This window comes from Malurus melanocephalus, unplaced genomic scaffold (assembly GCF_030028575.1).
Source record: "Malurus melanocephalus ecotype Western Australia unplaced genomic scaffold, MMel_1.1 scaffold_261, whole genome shotgun sequence".
Taxonomy (NCBI): Eukaryota; Metazoa; Chordata; class Aves; order Passeriformes; family Maluridae; genus Malurus; species Malurus melanocephalus.
In genome coordinates, this window is record NW_026623493.1 from 668,388 (window position 1) to 686,880 (window position 18,493).

At 38.3% G+C, this 18,493-nt stretch overlaps 1 protein-coding gene across 1 annotated transcript in view; it reads left to right on the top strand.

Moving 5' to 3' along the window:
* LRMDA (leucine rich melanocyte differentiation associated) overlaps positions 1-18,493 on the top strand; it is a 448,666-nt gene that overhangs the window by 104,585 nt on the left and 325,588 nt on the right. The window contains exon 5 of the mRNA XM_057375873.1: positions 11,524-11,624. Within this exon, the coding sequence (XP_057231856.1) occupies positions 11,524-11,624 (101 nt within the window). The remainder of the gene's footprint in view (positions 1-11,523; positions 11,625-18,493) is intronic.

The following is an 18,493-nucleotide window of genomic DNA, read 5'->3' on the forward strand; positions in this document are numbered from 1 at the left end:
GGAAAGGCCAGCCCCATAAACCCCCCTCAAAAAACCAAAACCCCAAAACTTCTCTGGCTAGTCTGGTAATTTAGTTCTTCAGTGAGCTGCCAAGACAGATGGAACAAGAGAGAGCAGCTCAACTAAAGCTGCTCTGGCCTCTGCACCCACATTCTTTGTTTTTGACCTTTGTATTCAAGCACTTCCTGCAATAATTTTGTTTTGTCTTTGAAACCAGCAYAGTGTGACAGACAGTTGCTGCCCCAGACATTGTGACAGAGACCTGTAACAAGAAAATACCTCAGTGAACCTCAAATCTGTTATTTTGAATAGAACTGCAGTGTTGGATGGCCTCAAATTAGACTTTGTCCTAGATTTAATACTTTTTTTCCCCGAGTTCTGATTGCTGCATTCTTATGAGCAAGCATCAATGCCCAGAGATRCACAGTTACTTAAGTATTGCAATTTATTTTCCCATGATTGTGCAGCCAGCCAACCTGAAATTCACCTATACATAATGGATTTTAGGGAAGTATAACACTTCGGGTCTGTTGTGAGTCAGTCATTTTAGGCTTGGAAAAAAATAATCTGTGTATTTGCGCAACATGCAATTATAGTAGAAGTTGTAGCAAATCTTCCATACCAAGCTTACCGAATTCCATCAAATTAAAATTTTTTATGATCTTATTATTGAGTATTTGGTGCCTCCATGATTAGCAACAGGACTTTGAAACTTGGCAGAAGGATAATCCCGGCATCCTTTGAGGGCTTTATGGGAAAAGACCCCAACATTAAGATTACATGAATTATAAGGTACTGAAAAATGCAATTTCTCATATTTGGTTTGTGCTGTATGTTTAGTTTTGGCAACAKGTCCAAATCTTGCAACAATCTAAAAAGTTTGCAGAGGGTCCATGTCAGCTTCTTTCTTCTGTGTGCTATAGATGGGATAGAGAACCATAATCACCCTTTATCTTGGAATAACTTTTTTGCTGCAACTCTAGACTACTCAGAATAATGAATTTGTTTCTTGGCCATCTTTTTACTGGAAATAACAATTTTTGTTATGCAATACCTACACCAAACAAGACAAGGCAAGACAAAGTATTGTGTACAGTTAGAGTATCAGACATCAGTCTTGTGAGGTGTAGTTCAGTTTCCTAGGTGACTGCAGATAGTTAATATAAGTTTTTATGCAAATAAAGTATGCATTCTGTGCCCCAGTTCCTGTTTTTGTAGGATAAGTGGATTTTTCTGTTTTCCTGGCATAGAGTGAGAATAAGGGTGTTAAAAGTGCTGGAAGTTCTGGTAATAGAGTGCATTGAAGAGCTCAGTGATATTGTACCTGGTTGAGATAATTTACTTATCTCTGTCCATTCTATAGTCTAAAGGAAACAGAATTCTGAGTATTAAAAACCCCACCCAATCAAACACCAAAACCCACCACAAAACAACTTACCACAACATACCTTATGAGAAGCCAAAAATAAATGGCACAATTAACTGTTATTTACGTCTTAGCTGTTGAGCATCTAACTTATTAAACATAATTCTAACCTAATATCTATAGTGTGCTATATAATGTAACATAAGGGATTTTTAATTGTATTTGGGTCATGCCATGGTCAACAAGACTGTCATTAACTTTACTGGAAGTGAAATGAGATTACTGAGTACCAACTTTAGGAAAGTATTTTTTTCCTGTCGTCAAAGCTTTTATGTTGTTTTGTTTTTTGAAAACTCAGCTTATAGAATAATGCATTTTAAAGTATGTACATAAACTTACCTTAAAAGAATGCTAACAACATTACAAAATAAAGCTTTTCAAAGACATCAGAAGATGTGGAACTTCAGGGTGCCTTTGCAATAAAACAGTGAGTGAGCTTATGTGCTGCATTAATTCACAATGGCCATGTAGCCTCACTGTGCTCATACCACATTTCTGCCATATAATAGGAAAATAATAATCAAATATATCCCAGAGATGGTTTTGGACATAATTCTGCTTTTCCTGGGGACAGTGGAGGAATGAAAGAGCCAAAATACAAGAAGTAGGAAATATTTCAGATTGGRCATTCTGCTTTTGTATTGCAGGAAAGGACAAAACTCAAAAACTCTAGGTGAATGTAAAAAAAAATAACCCCCTATCTTTCTCTTATGATTTTCTACAAGAAAGGAAAAATGTAAATCAAGGCCATTAGTTAACAGTAGGAGACTCAAAGCAAGCCCAGAGTCATTACATGGGCCTATATGAGATAACCAATTTTCATTGACTGCTTTTCTGGACAAATCTATCCTGCAGAGTTTCAAAAACTCCAGCATGGGCATACACGTCTGGAAAAAAACCCAACACTTTGATGTCACTCAGATGTTCTTATCTCCAAGTTTTATAGCACTGTATCACTCATGTCATACTAATACTGTTCAAGAAAAGRTGCATAGTGTATTGAATACATATGCATAACTTGCTTTTCAGATCCCTTTAATCTGTTTATCATTGGCTGTTACATATCTTTGTAAGTGGTAGTATGAGAAATAGTTTGGAGATAGGAAAGAAGAAACCTAATTTCCAGCAGTTCATCTTAGGAATGGCAAATGACATCATCATTACTGTATTTCTTTCTGTAGGACTAAACTACATACTTTATTGTATTTTATCTTCTTTCTGTCATGTTTTTTTCCTGCATGTTTCACAGCAGGGAGTGCTAGTGATGCTGTTTCCTGGGAGACATCTGAAGTTATTAGTCTGGACATTAAACATCCTATTTAACTATTTGTGATTAAAAACAGGTGTAAGTAAAGCTACATATGAATAAAAYGTTCCTCTGGTAATACAGTGAAAAATGTTTGTTCTACAGTCAATCTTATTCAGCTAAATCGATTCAGTTTTTATTMATATTATTTTGCTGTGGATACTTATTAACAAATATTTTGAGACAATGTTTTCATCGTGACCATCAAGAAAATGAGTATTATCGGTAAACTGCGAGCCAAATTTTCTGAAGGTCAAGTTGGAAGAATTCTGTTACTTGGCTAGGATTTTGTATCTGAAAATATTTGCTTCAGAAAACTCAGCTTGCTTAAACACACAATTTTGTCAGGAGAAATTATATATATATATATGGTGTTTTGATTTTTTTTTTTTAAGTAGACAACAGTTTATTTAACTTACTCTGAAATATAGGATAATTGCATTCATGTACATGTAGGCATACATRCATAGCATGCTGCAAGCTGGAAAACAGAGCATTTTGATTAACTCAAATATTTTTATAACTTTCAGTTAATGAAAGAGTTAGGATTGCTATTATTTCCTCCTTTCTTCCTCAATTCAGTGTTCATTGAAGATAGGGAAATACTTGTGTACAAAGGCTTTATATGAAGCGACATAATTAATTTGGTGCTTGGTGCTATGCCATATTTACTAGTTTGTATTAGCTAATTATTTTACTCCTAATTGTAACTGAGTACATATTTTAAGCAACTGGCTTCTAAAATGACATAAAGCTTTTTTATCACACGAAGAACTTATTTGTAAGTGGCAATCTAATGGGTATTTACCGTGTTTCCAACACATTGCTTCCCAGTTGTTTGGAGCTGGTTTCCAGGTATTATTTAGCACATATAATGCTCTTTATTCAAAGAACGGCTCAGCATATATATGCATGTGTGTGTACAAAAGATGTACTGAGCATATTAATGTAGCTCAAAAACTCCATATTTTTTTAAAATCCATTTTGTTTTTCTCTGYATGTAATTCACATATCAAGCAGTTTTGGCAATACTCTGTTAAAAATCATAGGAAATAATATCCGAATGGCCCATACAGAAGTGCCACCTTCTCCATCTAACTGCAGTGAAACTGATTATTTAAATAAAAAAGTGATGTTTATACTTTCCAAATAAATACACTGTAAAATAGACATTTCAAAGGTCAGTGATGGACAACTGTCATGTAAACTATCTTAATCTCTCCAAAGAATCCTCACAAAACTTTCAGCTTCTGAGTAACTACTGAAAAAATATATTGTATAAGTAAAAACATAAGTCCTTTGAGGCTTTACTCTAGCAGCTCTATCAAAGCTAAATAAAATCTTCAGATGATGTAGGTTGTGTGGGGCAGGACTCAAGAAGGTAACGTTTTGGGATGCTCAGAAACACAAACACATGTGGTAAGGTGAAAAATAACCTAAACTCAGAGGCTGCCTCATGTTCATCCAGAATCTGTGCTATAAGGGACACTAATGATCAGCAGGCTCAAAAGCTGGAAAAGCCCTCCGGTATTTCCATAGCAATGTGATGGATTTTAGCTTCCTAACAACATGGGGCATAAACTAATGAGCACGTTGACCCAGAAGCCTGAAATCTGAGACTGTTGTAACTTTGTTACAACTTCAGATWACATGTTACAAAATAGTCCTTCAGTGGAAGACAGCTGTGAGTTTTCATTGCTTTTGAAAATTGGGTGCAAGTGATGGGTACCTAAGAAATTAGGGAATAAAGCAAACTTTAAAAATACAAAGTTTGAGAAGTTCACCAATCATCCTGTAGGAAWCTGGCAGCAGAATTAGGATTTTTGAGATTGTAAATTTTCAAAGTCTAGGAAAGCATCACAACAAGACTGTCATCGCTCTTCTCCTCGCCTCTGTTCCAGGGAGTTTTGTTTTTCCCTTCCTGTACAGTATGATAGTCCCATTTTGTCACTGTGGTCGGTAGCACTCCGTTTTTGTAACACACCACGGGATTTGGATCTATTATTTATCCATGGCAGATAACAATCTAGGCCATGTCTGTACAAGCAAACGTTGAACTGGTTTCAAAAGAATGACTATAAGCCTGGCRCACTTAAAACAGTTTGCCACCTCCTTAAGTTGTTTTTGTAATTTACAAAATTCAGCTCAGTTGATTGAAGAGATGATAAAGTCAATTTAAGTCACCCAGTTTAGGGAGCTGCACCTGCAACTCTTCCCTCTAGACAAAGTCTTGCCTAGTAAGTAGGAGGATCAATGGCAGGTTAATGTAACTGGCAATGTAAGAAGCTGGAAAAAAACCCCCAAACTTGCTATTATTTGTGTGGGTTATTTTGTAAACGATTCAGGCAGGGATTTTTTTTTTCTTTGTAGGTAACTCTAAAATGACAGCTAGCACTCTACTAAAATTAATCCTAATAATACAGATAATGATGTCCTAAATTGTTTTCAATATAGTTATTCCAATTTCATACAAGTGTAGTACTGAACTGATTTTACTCCATTAAGACAAATACAGCTAACTGTAGCAGTGGGTCACTTGAGCCTTCAGCTGTGCAAGTTCATTCTGGTGGGAACCACAGGCTTGTAGCTAAAAGAGAGATTAAAAAAAGGAGATACATAAGGAGGAGAATGTATGGCTTTGTTTAAATTTACAGTTCACATAGYACTTGTTTTTCTTGGCATATGTTATTTACTATATAATCTAACAGATAAATAAAGGCACTGATCATTTGAAACATGCTGAGTGATGACCTGAACCAGCAAGTATGCCTGCATGGAAAACCCTTACTTAGAGAAACAGAACTTTTATTCATCAGTATAGGATCAGCTTATTTGCTGTGGCTAAAGGGTTTGATTCTTCTCTGTCTTATATGATACAAAGAAAATTAGATCACGCAAAGCATTGGTGTGATTTATTCATTGGCTGTATCTTGATTTTTATGCATGTTGGCCCATTGACGTTTCTAATACAATACATTAAAGCAACAAGGGTGGGGGAGGAACGTTTTTCTCCTCAGCTATTTGCTCCGTGTTTCCTGTCCAGYAGTCAGCAAAAAAGGAGGGATGGCTGTAGAGAAGGTGTAGTGCCACAGCGGCACYGAGAATTTATTCTGTTGATGCTAAGAGGCAGAGCAGCAAGTACAGTATTGGTTTCTGCTGTGTCTCTGAATAAACTCAAGAAAGTGGTTTGCAGCGAGGAATACATATCCTTCTGAAACTTRTTTCACCTCACAGCATGTGCCTCTGCTTTCAGCAAGAGTGAGTTATGCTATATTAGCAATAAAGGGGAAAAATGAGCCMGATTTTTAAAGGTGCTTAGGCAGCTGAAGAGGTAGGTAGATGACTAATAGGATTTAGGATCCAAGCTTGGGAAACCTTTAAAAGTCTCATATAAAATTCTTACAGAAAACCTTCAGCTCCTCTAGTCTACCTAAATAGTAATAACCTACCATCATGCCATTATTTTAATTAAGAAATTCTTATGTCCTGGAGAGACTAGTTTGGCAGGCTTTTCTGATAATTCTGAAGGCATTTCTGGTTTCTACACTAATTACCCTGTGTTCTAGAGACCAAAAAAAAAAAAATTTGCTATGAGGATGTGAACCTCTCCTGGAGAGATAGCAGGTTTGGTTTTTATTTATTTTTTTTTCTGTAGGTGTTGCTTTACTAGTGACATACATCTCTTCAAGGGCAAGTTATGCTTTATGCTACGAATTAATGAGGTGCTTAGTAGGTGGAAAGCCAGTCCAGATAGTGCTCCAAGTCATCTTGCTTTTCACGGGAAATGAAATCYGAGCGCCAGTTCTTGTCAGTGTCACAGATTGGCTGTTTCCCTCCCTTCTTCTGGCCTACTCCAACACCATTAGCGCCCAGGAYGTGGTGCTGGCCCGGCGCTGAACAGAGCAGGGAAGCTGGGAAGGGTCTGSAGCACAAGTSTTATAAGGAGCATGTGAGGGAGYCGGGCTTGTTTAGCTTGGAGAAGGCTTGCAGGAAGGGTGGGGAGAGCTTAAAAGAGAGTTTAGAAAGGTGGAGGTCGATCTCTCAGGCAAATGGCGAGAGGATGTAGCTTAGGATGTAGCCTCAAGCTGGACCTGGGAAGAGTTAGGTTGGACATTAGGAGAAATTTCTTCACAGAAATGGATTAAACAGGAATGAGATGCYCAGGCAGGTAGGTGGTGGAGTCACCGACCCGAGAGGTGTACAGGAAACACCGAAMGTGGCACTTCATGCCGTGGTCCAGCTGGCATGGTGGCGTTCGGTCCTAGGTTGGACKGGCTGGTCTAAGAGTTCTTTCCTAATCTAACTTACTCTGTGAGGCGCGGCAGTCGCTGTGTGCCGCTTCGGACTTGTTTCCAGGTAGGATGTCGCAGGGGGGCCTGGCGCGGCCGCCGGACAGGAATGACCGTGGCCTGGCCACGCGGACCTCGGGCCGTGCCAGGCTCCCCAGCCCCACGCCCGTCTGCGCCCCGGTGCCGCCCGGGGCCGTGGCAGCGCCCTCGGCCCGGCTGCAGGAGGCGGCGGGAGCTCCGCGCTGCTACCGCCCCCGGCCCGGCCGCGCTTCCGCCCGCGTCAGCTGACTGTGCCCGGCGGCGGCGGCCCGGCCCGGCCCCGAGCCCGCGGAACCTCCGGCGCGGCCACCGCAGCCATGGCGGGGGTCGTGGTGAGCGGAGCACAGGTAGGTGTCCGCGGCCCCACCTGCCGGCGCGTCCCCGCCCCCGGCACCGGGAGCGGCTGTCCCAGCTCCGCGCTGGCTGCCGCCGCTCTGCCGGCGCCGCTCCCGGTCAGTGGGGGCGGCGGGCGCGCAGGGGACCGGCTTTAGTTTGCAGCCGCACCGCGCCGCGGGACGCCGCGCAGGTATCGCCTCTGTCGCAGCCGCGCTGTCCCCAGGGCGCCGAAAGGAAAGCGCTGAGCATCCGCCCCGCCCCCGCCATCTGCGGGCGGCCCCGGGGGTGTGCTCAGCGTCCCGCGGCGCGGGGCTGTGCGCCCGCCGTGCGCTCCCATCGCCGGCGGGTAACGGAGCGCCGCTGCCGGCTCCTGCTCACGGGCGGCAGGCGCGGACCCGCGGCTCCCATCCCACCGCCCCTGCTCCCTGCGGCGTGCCCGGCTGCGGGAGGGAGCTGACGGGGAACTCTGCTGACAGTTGTTCCTCCTGAAAGTGAACGCTCCGTCCGTTTCGTTTTGGTTAGAGAGAAGTTGGGAAATATAACACATCCTGCTGGCCTTTACCCAGTGCCTTGTGTGGCTACTAAGAAAAATTCTGGCTAAAAGTTGATGACTTAAGTGCTGAACCTGTGGCTAAAATAGAACTTTTTTTATTCCTCCTCCTTAGAGAATAAAGGAAGCTTGTCTTATTTTTGTAAATGGTTTGCCATTAAACCAGGGTTCTCTCCATCTAACTGCTTCCTTGATCTGATCACTGTTTCTGTGTAGAATTAATTTAAATATGCGTGTGATATGAAGGCAATTGGCTCATTTTGCAACTGCTGCAGGAAACAGTTCCTGTGGTCTCTGTGGTGCACTCAGGCACTGAGGACATGCTGCCTTCTYCCCCTGAGCATGCCTTTAGGCCCTTAATTTGGCCATGTGCCCACCATACAATCTTTTAACAGCAGAGAGTAGGATGTAGTGCTCAGCTGACTGGAAATATTCTCCAGATATGATTCCCTTCAATGGGAGAGAATATGCAGTATTGGGACTTCATACCTGACCTTTTTGGTGACATTCCTTAATAAAGATGTTATTCTATGGGTTATTAAGATTACAGTATCATTGGAAAATGATCACAGAGATTAATGATAATATCCTCTGAAACTAAAGCAGAACAGAGATGCAACTGCTGTTGATTGTTAACTTGTATTTTAAATATTTTGTAAAAACATATCTTTTTCCTGAGTTGCATACAGTGTATTGAAGAGTCTGCAAGAATATCTCAGGCCTACATAGCCTATCTGATGCTGGCCTTTGTGGGAAATGGAACATTCTGGTGGGATATCGAATAGGGCACCAGTAATAAGAATGACTGACTGTGACCAACCTGTGCTATATTTGAGTTGGAGAATTAGGCAATAGAAACCTTTGCATCCATGATATTCTGTGACTGGTATAGAAAAATCTAAGAAATCTGATGTGCCTTGCAGCCAAAGAGCTGGAGTCTTGGGAAAAATGTGCTTGCTCTCATCTCAGTGGTGATGTCTCTGGATATGTGCCTGAAAGCTCATGCTAACTTTGAAGGTATTTGAGATGGAAGCAAAAGTAAGAATACTGAATTATGTGCATTTTATTGTTTCCTGAGTAAATGATTTTGAACTGAAAAAATGAAAATGAAGAAATGTTCTTCTTTTCTTGTCCAGACTATTGAAGTCTTGTTTTATGTCAGTGTTGTTCAAAGACTAAAGAGCAAAACAGTGGGGAAATAACTCTGGAAAACTTTTTCAAAAAGGCTTATAATGTTTGGATTGCTGGCAGTTGCTGTTGTTATTTCTGTAGAATTATTTGATATCTGAAGCAAATTCATGTGTATGGAGTGTAGAAGTATGAAGTTGAATGCCGTTTGTATGTTTTCTGGAAAAATAAATATTTGTTTTAWATTGAAATACGCTCTTGTACAGTGAATGTGCTGAACTCTGTGGAAGTAAAATGCCTTTACAAGGGCTCAGCATTAAAAGACCACGATAACAATACATGATCTGCAAATGTGCCTGTGAATAATCTGTTTGTACCACTTGTAAATATATTTGCATATTGTAACAGTTTAAAGGCTGAAGCTTTGCAGCATGTTATGTATTTTGCTTCCTGTGWGCTCTAAACCACGTTTGTATGGACCTTTTTCTTCAACTTCTGTTCTTGTGGAGCTAGAGCACTTATGGCCAGGTAAGTTTCTGAAGCAGTGTAGTAGGCCAGAGTGCCCTGCTCCTTCTCCGCTGCTGCTCCCTGGSTGAAAAGCAAAGTGAGGGTCTGTGCTCTTGCTATATTTGTAGTTGCTCAAGACAGTCTTTCCCTCCTAGTGTTAATGGGCATCATATTTTAGTAATTTCTGTTTGAATGTCTTACATTGAACCAAATGCTTAATCCAAAGTATTATTAAGCTGTTAATGTGATGTCTTTCAAATGGCTTGCAAGCATTAATTTAAAGAAATCAACCATTCAGGGAAGAATGAAACAATTCTTTCATACATACCTTTGTGTGTATTGTAAAATGCATCGTAATTATCTTAGATGTAAACTGGAGGAAAACCCTGACATATTTAATTCAGTAAAGTCTGCAAAACATTTTCTGTTACACCAAACCATTAGGATGCTAACTACCCAAACCAGTTTCTTTTCCTTTTGTCCTTATATTTGCTGAAGTCATGTGTGTCTGGTACCAGAATATATTGCAAGAGCAGGTCTGATTTAACAAGGTGTAGAAGTTGTTAAACTGAGCTTCAAGCTACCTGTTTTCTGCTCATAAAAATTATGTCACTGTTGTCAGCTTTATCTGTTAAAGTTATTGAACAAAATGAATTAAATGGGATGCCATATAGTATTATCAGATGCAATCGTTTTTAGAGCGTAGGAGACCAGGTTGACTTGCAAAAGTACATACTGTCAGTCTGTTCTGCAGAGGAGTCTCTGTTTGAGCAGAAGTATCAAAACAAAGTTTGATGGACTTTTTTTTTTTTTGCATATTTTTCATCTAACATATTTTAGACTAGTGGAATATAGTATTGAAATTGACTTCATATTAAACATGTAGGTAATAACATTGTTGTATAGATGGTGATCTAACACAGTGCTTGACCAGCAAGTTGGCTATTAAGGGAAACTAAGATTGCCATGGCACAAAATCTGAAATGTCAGTGTTTTGAACCCTGAAAGGATTTGCCCATATAGATGTATAGAATTCTTGACAATAGTTTTGAAAAGCTTTGTGGGGTTTCTTTGAAGAAATCAAACCAATGACTTAAAACAGTATAGCAGAAATAATAGAAAAAGTTTAGCTGCTTTACTTTTTGTGTTTTTCTGGAAATATGATCACTCACTTCATCCTCACTAAAAGCAAATAAAAACAAACAGAAATTGAGTAAACTGGGTTTTTTTTTTTTTTTTTGCTACTACTAATTCATCCTGGGTTTGCTTAAGGTGGTGTGGTATGAAAAAGAAAAAAGGCATTTACAAATATGTGAGGGGTAAGGAGAAACGTGATCTGGTCATAGGTGGTGAATTCAGAAATCTTTGAGATTTCCATGACAGTCTGAAAAGAAGCTGCATGCTTCATTTTTCAGGTTATGGGCAGCCCTCTTGCTCTGTCCCTGGGATGTAACAGTAATAATCTTCTCGAGGAATGGTTGGGAGAATGGATTGGCACTGCTTAGGTATTTCTGCACCAAGATTTAAAAAACAATCTTTGTTTGTTGTATATGGAGGGCCAAACTGAAAGATCTTTTGGATGGCTTCTGATCCTTCAAACAAATTTCTTCTGGAATGGTAATCAGAATGGTAATCAGAAGTAGTAGTAGATCAAAGTATTAACAGTGGAACAGAAGAAATGTGATACATTTAATCAAAATATTTTTACCTGGAAGGAGACAAAACGTACATAAAGACTATAGATGTAATAAAGTTTTAAGTTGATGGTATCATCAGGAAAATGAAACTGTATGATGCATTTTATAGCTGTAAAATGTATGTATTTTTTAATCTGTAATGACAACTCTCTGTATTGCACGTTATCATTTTTTCAATGAGACACAATGTGGACAGGAAACTAAACCTACTCATGAAATGTTTCCTGGTTGCTTCCAATTCTCAGGTGTCCTACATTAGTCAGGACTGTGAAGAAATTCCAGAATTCCTAGGAAGAAAATATGGACATATGGCAAAAAGGCTGGATCTTAGCTTCAACTTGTTAAGGTATGTGGCAATATACAGGTTTTTCAAGTGCAATGTGCACTTTCATGTGCAATACCAACTCTTAAAATAGATTTTTTTTTCAAAGTAGAAGCATAAATATGTTGCGTACATTTAGTTGTTATCAAGTGGATGATACTGTTTTATAGTTAATGTTTGTCTCCTTTTCTTCCACACTTGGAGCACAAATAACCAGGTGAGTCTGGAAAATTATTATGTGTTAACATAAATTATGCCCRTTGAGAAGCTTATGGTTTGTTCTCTGCTTAAATCGGAAAATAAGCGTTGTTACCTGAAGAAGTGAAGACTGGGATCAAAAGTGAATTTTCCTTGACCAAAACACAAGTAAGTGTGTGCTTCTCTCCCTTTTAAAAAWTTTTATTTATGGATCTCTGGTTATTACTATAAATGCTTTATAATGCTCTTTTCCCAGATCATGAATTTTGTTCTATGATTTTATTTTTGTGCGCCTGTGTAGTTAAGTGCTAAAGCTAAGGGCAGTTAGATTTTGTAATTCCTTCTAAGTATTTTAATATATGGATTGATTTAGGATTCTGTAATATTCCTGTTAGTTACTACAGTGTCCCATTTCATTTAATCCTTACAAGAGAACCTGGAGAGGTAAATCATAGTATCTTTCCAGTTGAAAAATCTGCAGGTAAGTAGGAAGAAAGGATTGGAGTGTAATTGTCTGTTTAATAAAAAAATAGGTTTGTGGAGGTAGGGTTGGACTCATTGACTCATTTTCCTTTTATTCGGTTGGGGGTGAGCTCAGAATCTGCTTGTGAGGAGTATTACAAAAAATATTATGCTGGTGTCTTGTTTTCCTAGAAGAAACAGCCACTGATTTTAACTTACCAAACACTCATAGATGTTCTTCTGAGCCACTGTCAACTCTGACGGACTGAATCCTACAAGTAAGAAGTAGCAGAGCAGGATTCACTAAATCTTTGGATTGTTGTTATGTTATACTATGTTATAYTATGACTCTCTACCTTTGGAAATTATAATCAGGAAAGAGAATTTTGCTGGGGGAGGGGATTAAATGGTAAYTTTTTTCATTTTGTCATGAAGATAATTCAAGGTCTGTATGTGTATTTAGATTTATCATGTTGTTGACAAGATTGCTCCTTTACATTTCTGGGAAAAAATTGTTTCTTTCAGTTAATGCATGATTTGAAGAACAGTTCTCTGGATTTATTTCATRAAGTAAAATAATAACATTAAATTTGGATGTAAAATACTACTTTAAAACTCTGAATATATTTTCAYAGAGAGCACAATTGGTGGTGTATTTCTGAAATCTGGGTTTTCTTTCCTTCTTTCCTTCCTACCCAAAGCACTATCACTTAGCCTGTTTTTCAAAAGGGATACAATTTGGTTTTATTGAGATTTGGGGGAGAACAATCAGCTTGTGATGTAGGATAATTTGCAGCTGTAAATCTGTAAAAGTATTTTAAGACCAGAAATCAGATTTGGGGAAAGGGGAGAAGAGGATTTGAAGAGGATTTTTCTTCCCTTTCTTTTTATTTTATTTTTATTTTTTTTTTTTTGGGGAAAGGGGAGAAGAGGATTTTTCTTCCTTTTCTTTTTATTTCTTTCTTTTTTTTTTTTTAAATATTTTTTTTCCTTTTTTGCTTTGGTAAGCTAATACTAAATAGGATGAGAGCAGCAATGGTTTCTCATTTGAGCAGTGATAGATTTACAAAGCAAATAGAAACTAAGAGTGAAATATTTATGGTATTGTAGCTGTTCAGACTGGTGTGCACTGCTATATAAACCCTGTACCAGCATATTATAGMGAAAGTCAGATAAGATATAGGACAAATATCCTATCTTTAAATGATTGTGAATACACAAGGATGTCTTGGGTAGCTGTTTAGGCAAGTGTAAGCAGTGGCTTCTCCTTTAAACAGGTATTTTTGCTTAAAAATCTAACAATGTTGTAGTATAAGGATGAGTTTTCTAGCTTTTTTTGTAAGCGAATGCTTAATTTGAAACATTTAATATGTTGTTTTCAGTGGGTAAACAATGTCTACAATTAATTTAATTAAAAAGGAGGTTGATCTTCTAGTRTAACTTGCTATCTGTTGGTAAAGGTGTAAGTTGAATAAAAAAGACCAAAGGTGATCAAAATATAGGAAAAGATAAAGAGAATACTGTGTTTTGCTAGCAGGGTAGTTATTTGCAGTAAGGATGTATGTTTTCATTATAATTTGATGTATTTTTGGATGAGARTTTGTGTATTTTTTGAAAGGAAAAAGGAAGACCATATGTTCTTATGTGTGGTGGTTTTGTTACTYATATTTCTGTGGTTATTTTCTTTTTGCTTGTGATGTATCCATATAATGGAGGAGGGGAGGGTTGTCACTTGTTCTTTTGAACTGGTCATTTAATACAGAGGAAAGTGTATATTTTCCACWATTTTTCTCTGACTTCATAATTCTTCCCAGGCTAGAGCCCCTTCCTCTTTCTTAAATAAAATTTAGGGCCTATGTAGATGCTTAATTACACAGACAATTAATTGTGTTTGCATCGGATGTGTTAAATCTAGTAACAGCACTTGATACATAATCACAAAAAGTTGCTTTTGTGTCTTTCTTGTTTGCCTTTTTCCAAGAACTAGTGTCTCTCCTTGCTTGCCCTGAGCAGTACATGGATCCAGCTCTTTCTTCTGCCGGTCAAACTGATTGTTACAGGATTACACATCTCCCCTTTTCCCTGTGAGGGAAAGGCAAGAAAGAGGTGAAAGGTACAAGGGAACTTATGGGAATGTTGTGAAATAGGAGGATTTGTTGTGCAAGAGGCCAAGGGGAAAAGTAATGTATACTTAGAAGAGGCTGTGTGTAATTGGCAAGTTGTGGTGCTGCTGGATTGACTCCTGCCTACACCTCTGGCAGACGGAAATCCTTCAATCCCAGACAGCTAAAGAATGGTGGCTCAATTCTTCTTGTGCCATTTTCCTTACAGATTTTGTTTGAATACTTTCTAATATCTTTKGTTTCCCTTTGGGGCTAAGGCGGGGCTGTGAAGAAGATGGAGCCAAACTCTTGTCAGACGTAGTGCAAAAGAGCAAGAGGCAGTTGTCACAGCTGCAGCAAGGGAATTTCCAGCCCCCACGGGGAAGGTGGATTGGAGGATGTGCCTAGAGAGGCTGTGGAATCTCCATCCTGGGTATTAGTGCAACAAAACCCCAAGCAACCTGATCTAACTTTGAAATCCTCCTRCTCTGAGCAGRGAATTGGACTAGATGATCTCYAKGTGCCCCTTCCAACCYGAGTTRTGCTGTGATTCTGCAGYTTTATTGRTGTAATAATGGYCTGAGTTGTAGAAGCTCTTTTCATTTGATAGTGATTTTCAGCTATTTTAGAAATTRACTATTCACATTGTGTGTTTTCAGTAAGGCATATTTCAGGAGCAGAGGTGTTTTGCTTTGGAAATCTGCTCCTGAGCCTCTCATGGCAACTGCATTTGATAGCCTTCCCTAGTAACAGTCCTTTCATAATATGTGGCAAACATTCCCCAGTTCTCMTTTTGTGAAGGCATAGAGTATGGGAAGAAGAGACACTGATCTGTTAATGTTAATGTTACCTGGAGACTTTGTAAAGGATTTCAAGGTGGAATGAAAAGCTATTGATCATTGAAAGTTAAAGACTTCATTAAAAAAAAAAAACAAACAAAAAAACAAACCTGAGTAGTAATCACTGGTGAAGGAAAGAAGGCAGTAAGTGAGTAAGAAAGATGTAATGGAGGTAAGGAGTAAAGATTTGGATAAAATTCAAGGATTTTAGTTTAGAGGTATCTTGCTGTCTTGTGGGAAGGGAAAAACCCCAAACCCCCATCACTTATTCAAAGCATTTTTTTACTTGTCCTAGATCACTTTRTTCAAAATTTTTCCTTCCACGTAAAAGGCTAAATGCACTCCAGAATAACAGATATCAGTAGTTTTGTGCAAATAGGTGCCATGCTTTCATAAATAACATCTACAGTTCAATTCACTGAGAAGTCCATCTTGTAATTTTATCCTTAGTACTTTAAAAACATCYAAGTTGTTTTCCTTTTTCTTACAGAGATTTCTTCTGGGTCTAAGCTATGAGGTGAAAGGGAGAGTGAATCTTTAATCTTGGCCAATGAGGAAGGATTAATCCAATAATTGTGCTCATGGAGATACAAATATCTCTTCCCTCTCTCTAGGGTGCAGATTATTTCTGCTAGGAGCATGAATAATTTGCACAGTATGTGCTTGTGCATAATTTCCTCTGTCTGATAAAGAAGGTGTATGTATGAAAACATCCCCTTGAACTTCAATCCTAGTCTGGAATGTTCYTCCATGACTTTTGTGAAGCTGAGGCTTTGTAATATCTTCTCTGTGGACTAGGTATTGTTCTTTCTGTCTTCTGCCTCCTGTTTCTTTGCCTGGGGGAATATGCAAGTGGCAGCCTGAAAATGGGCTTCAATTTTTACATGGCATGTTCCTCTTTGTAAGTTGAGAATGTGAAAGAGGCATTTTTTTTTTTTTTCCTTGCCACCTTCCCGGTCTGTGCAGCACTAAGACATGCAGAACAGGAAGATGAACAACAAAAGAGAGATGGAAATAAAAGCCAGAATTCAAAATAAAGCATGACATATTTTTTTAAAGCCTTTAGACTCATCTTTATACCACTTTAAAATGTTGATGAAAATGCACTATTGTTAAAACTTTTTGATGGTTTTATTTATAAGGTAGAAAAATATTTTCACCGTAATTGGGTAACTCTTAATCGTAGCAATTGCATATTTATCAGTATGAGGGGCTGTTATTAATGTAGCTGTCATGCACAAACACATTTCTGCATTAAATCCATTTAGTATGTGCATTATTCGGTCTAGAATGTCACCAGGACATCAAAGCCCCCTTAGGCATAAGAGCACAGTGCCCTGCTGTGGCTGCAGAAAGGGCTTGATCAATAAATGTAACATGTTAATGCAGAGCAAATAGAATAAAAGATTTCTTTGACAAGACATGAAAAATCACCTTGTGGCAGCTGGCATGGTGATGCCATTTCAGCGGAGACACTAGCAAAGTTGATCTGACAAGTAAAGAGGAGAGATGATGGTTATAAGGTGCTTTTGTTTCAAACTTCTTTCTTGACCTGTCAGGTTTTGAAGGAGCCTGAATGGCCCTTTTTTGTCATGTGAAAATTGTAGTCTTAGGCAGTTATGAAGCAGTTATCTCTTCTCAAATTGTGAATGCTGCTGTTTAATTGATTCACTTAGCATTTGAAACTGTCACGCATTAATAATTGCTAAATCCTGTAGATACTGCTCCAGTGTGTCATGCTTAAATGTGTAGTTATCAGAAAATTAATATCCTTAATGAACCGATGCTTTCAAACTAGCATTGCATGAAATCTCTTTTGCCCTTTCATTTGCTGAAGGTATATCAGCCAGTTTTCAGAGAAGCCCCTCCCGACGTTGTGTGGTTTTATTTATTTATTTTTTTGATGCCCAACAAATGCCAGCTTTGCTTTGGGTACATAGTGTGCTCAATGACAATAAATATAGTAATTATGCTGGAGTTGGTAATTAACATAATTATAGTCAATTACGACAAATACAGTGCAGAGCTAAATGAATGAGGGTGAGAAATTAGCAAGCTAATTGATTTACCTTACATGCTGCTTTTTTCCTGCGACTAACAGTTGCAGATTTTCTGCAGGAAAGAGTGTTTACAAATAGCTGATTGTGTTTTGAAATAATTCTGTCTTATGACTCTCACTCCTATTTCCTCTATGCTGGGGTGAAGAGGATTGAAACATGGGGCAGTTGTTTGAAGGAGAAAGGAACTGCTGTGTCCTCACTGAACTCTTTGAAGGAAGATGTATGCACTCGCTTTAATTTTAGATGCTTCTTACACTATTGAAGGGAAAAGCCCACATGACTCTTTACARAAGACATTGCTAGAGAAATTTTGGAGATACATTTTAATCCCCTTAGATGTGGCCTGAATTATCTAAGAAACATTTATCTATCTTTATTGATGTTAAAAAGATCTGCAGAGCACTGGATAGCTAAAGGAAGAATTAGAATTGTATGAGGAATCCAAGTGTGTTGAAACAATGTGCCCTTGTTCAACCATCAGTTTCAATAATTTAAACCACTGGACCAGTAGAGATGCATAATATCATAACATTTGTGCACATTATAATTGCCTGTTTTGTTTCAAGATGATTTATAGTGTCTTGTCTCAAGTAAGTGTATTGGAGCTATGCAGTTAATCTGTTTCACTTCCTTGTTTTTTTATTTTCTTTCRAGCATGACGACAGTTTACTATGTGAAAGGAGAATGTATATGTTTATGTATTGAAGATTTTATATTGCTCTTTTAAGAAAAATGTTTACTAGTAGTTGAAATTTCTTTCTTACTTTAAGAAAGCAATGTTTTACAGATGTTAGTAAATTTTATACTGGGTATTGCTTACTGTTTGAAGGTAAATGGAATTGTATGGAGGGACTTCAGCAAAGAGATAATGTTTTCCCCAGATAAGCCATCTGAAATTTATAAATTCTTGATAATTTTTCTTATACTATTGCAATRATGTATCAAGTTCAAGTCAGTAGGTTTGTAGTTTGAGATGGGTACTCAAAGTTTACCCTTAAAGGGATAAAGTTTTACCTTAAAGGTCCTACAAAAAGCACAAGGTGCTGTTTTTTAAATAATGTTGAAAAGTTATGAATGTATAAAATCACTTGTACACTAACACTGCTAAGGCTGGTCAATCTTTAGATGCAATTCAGCTCCTAGAGTAATTTTGCTAAATTAAGTATTTATACACAAGGAATCATTGAAATTATTTACAGATATAATAGTCTTTTTGTTGAAGTCTTGCATGT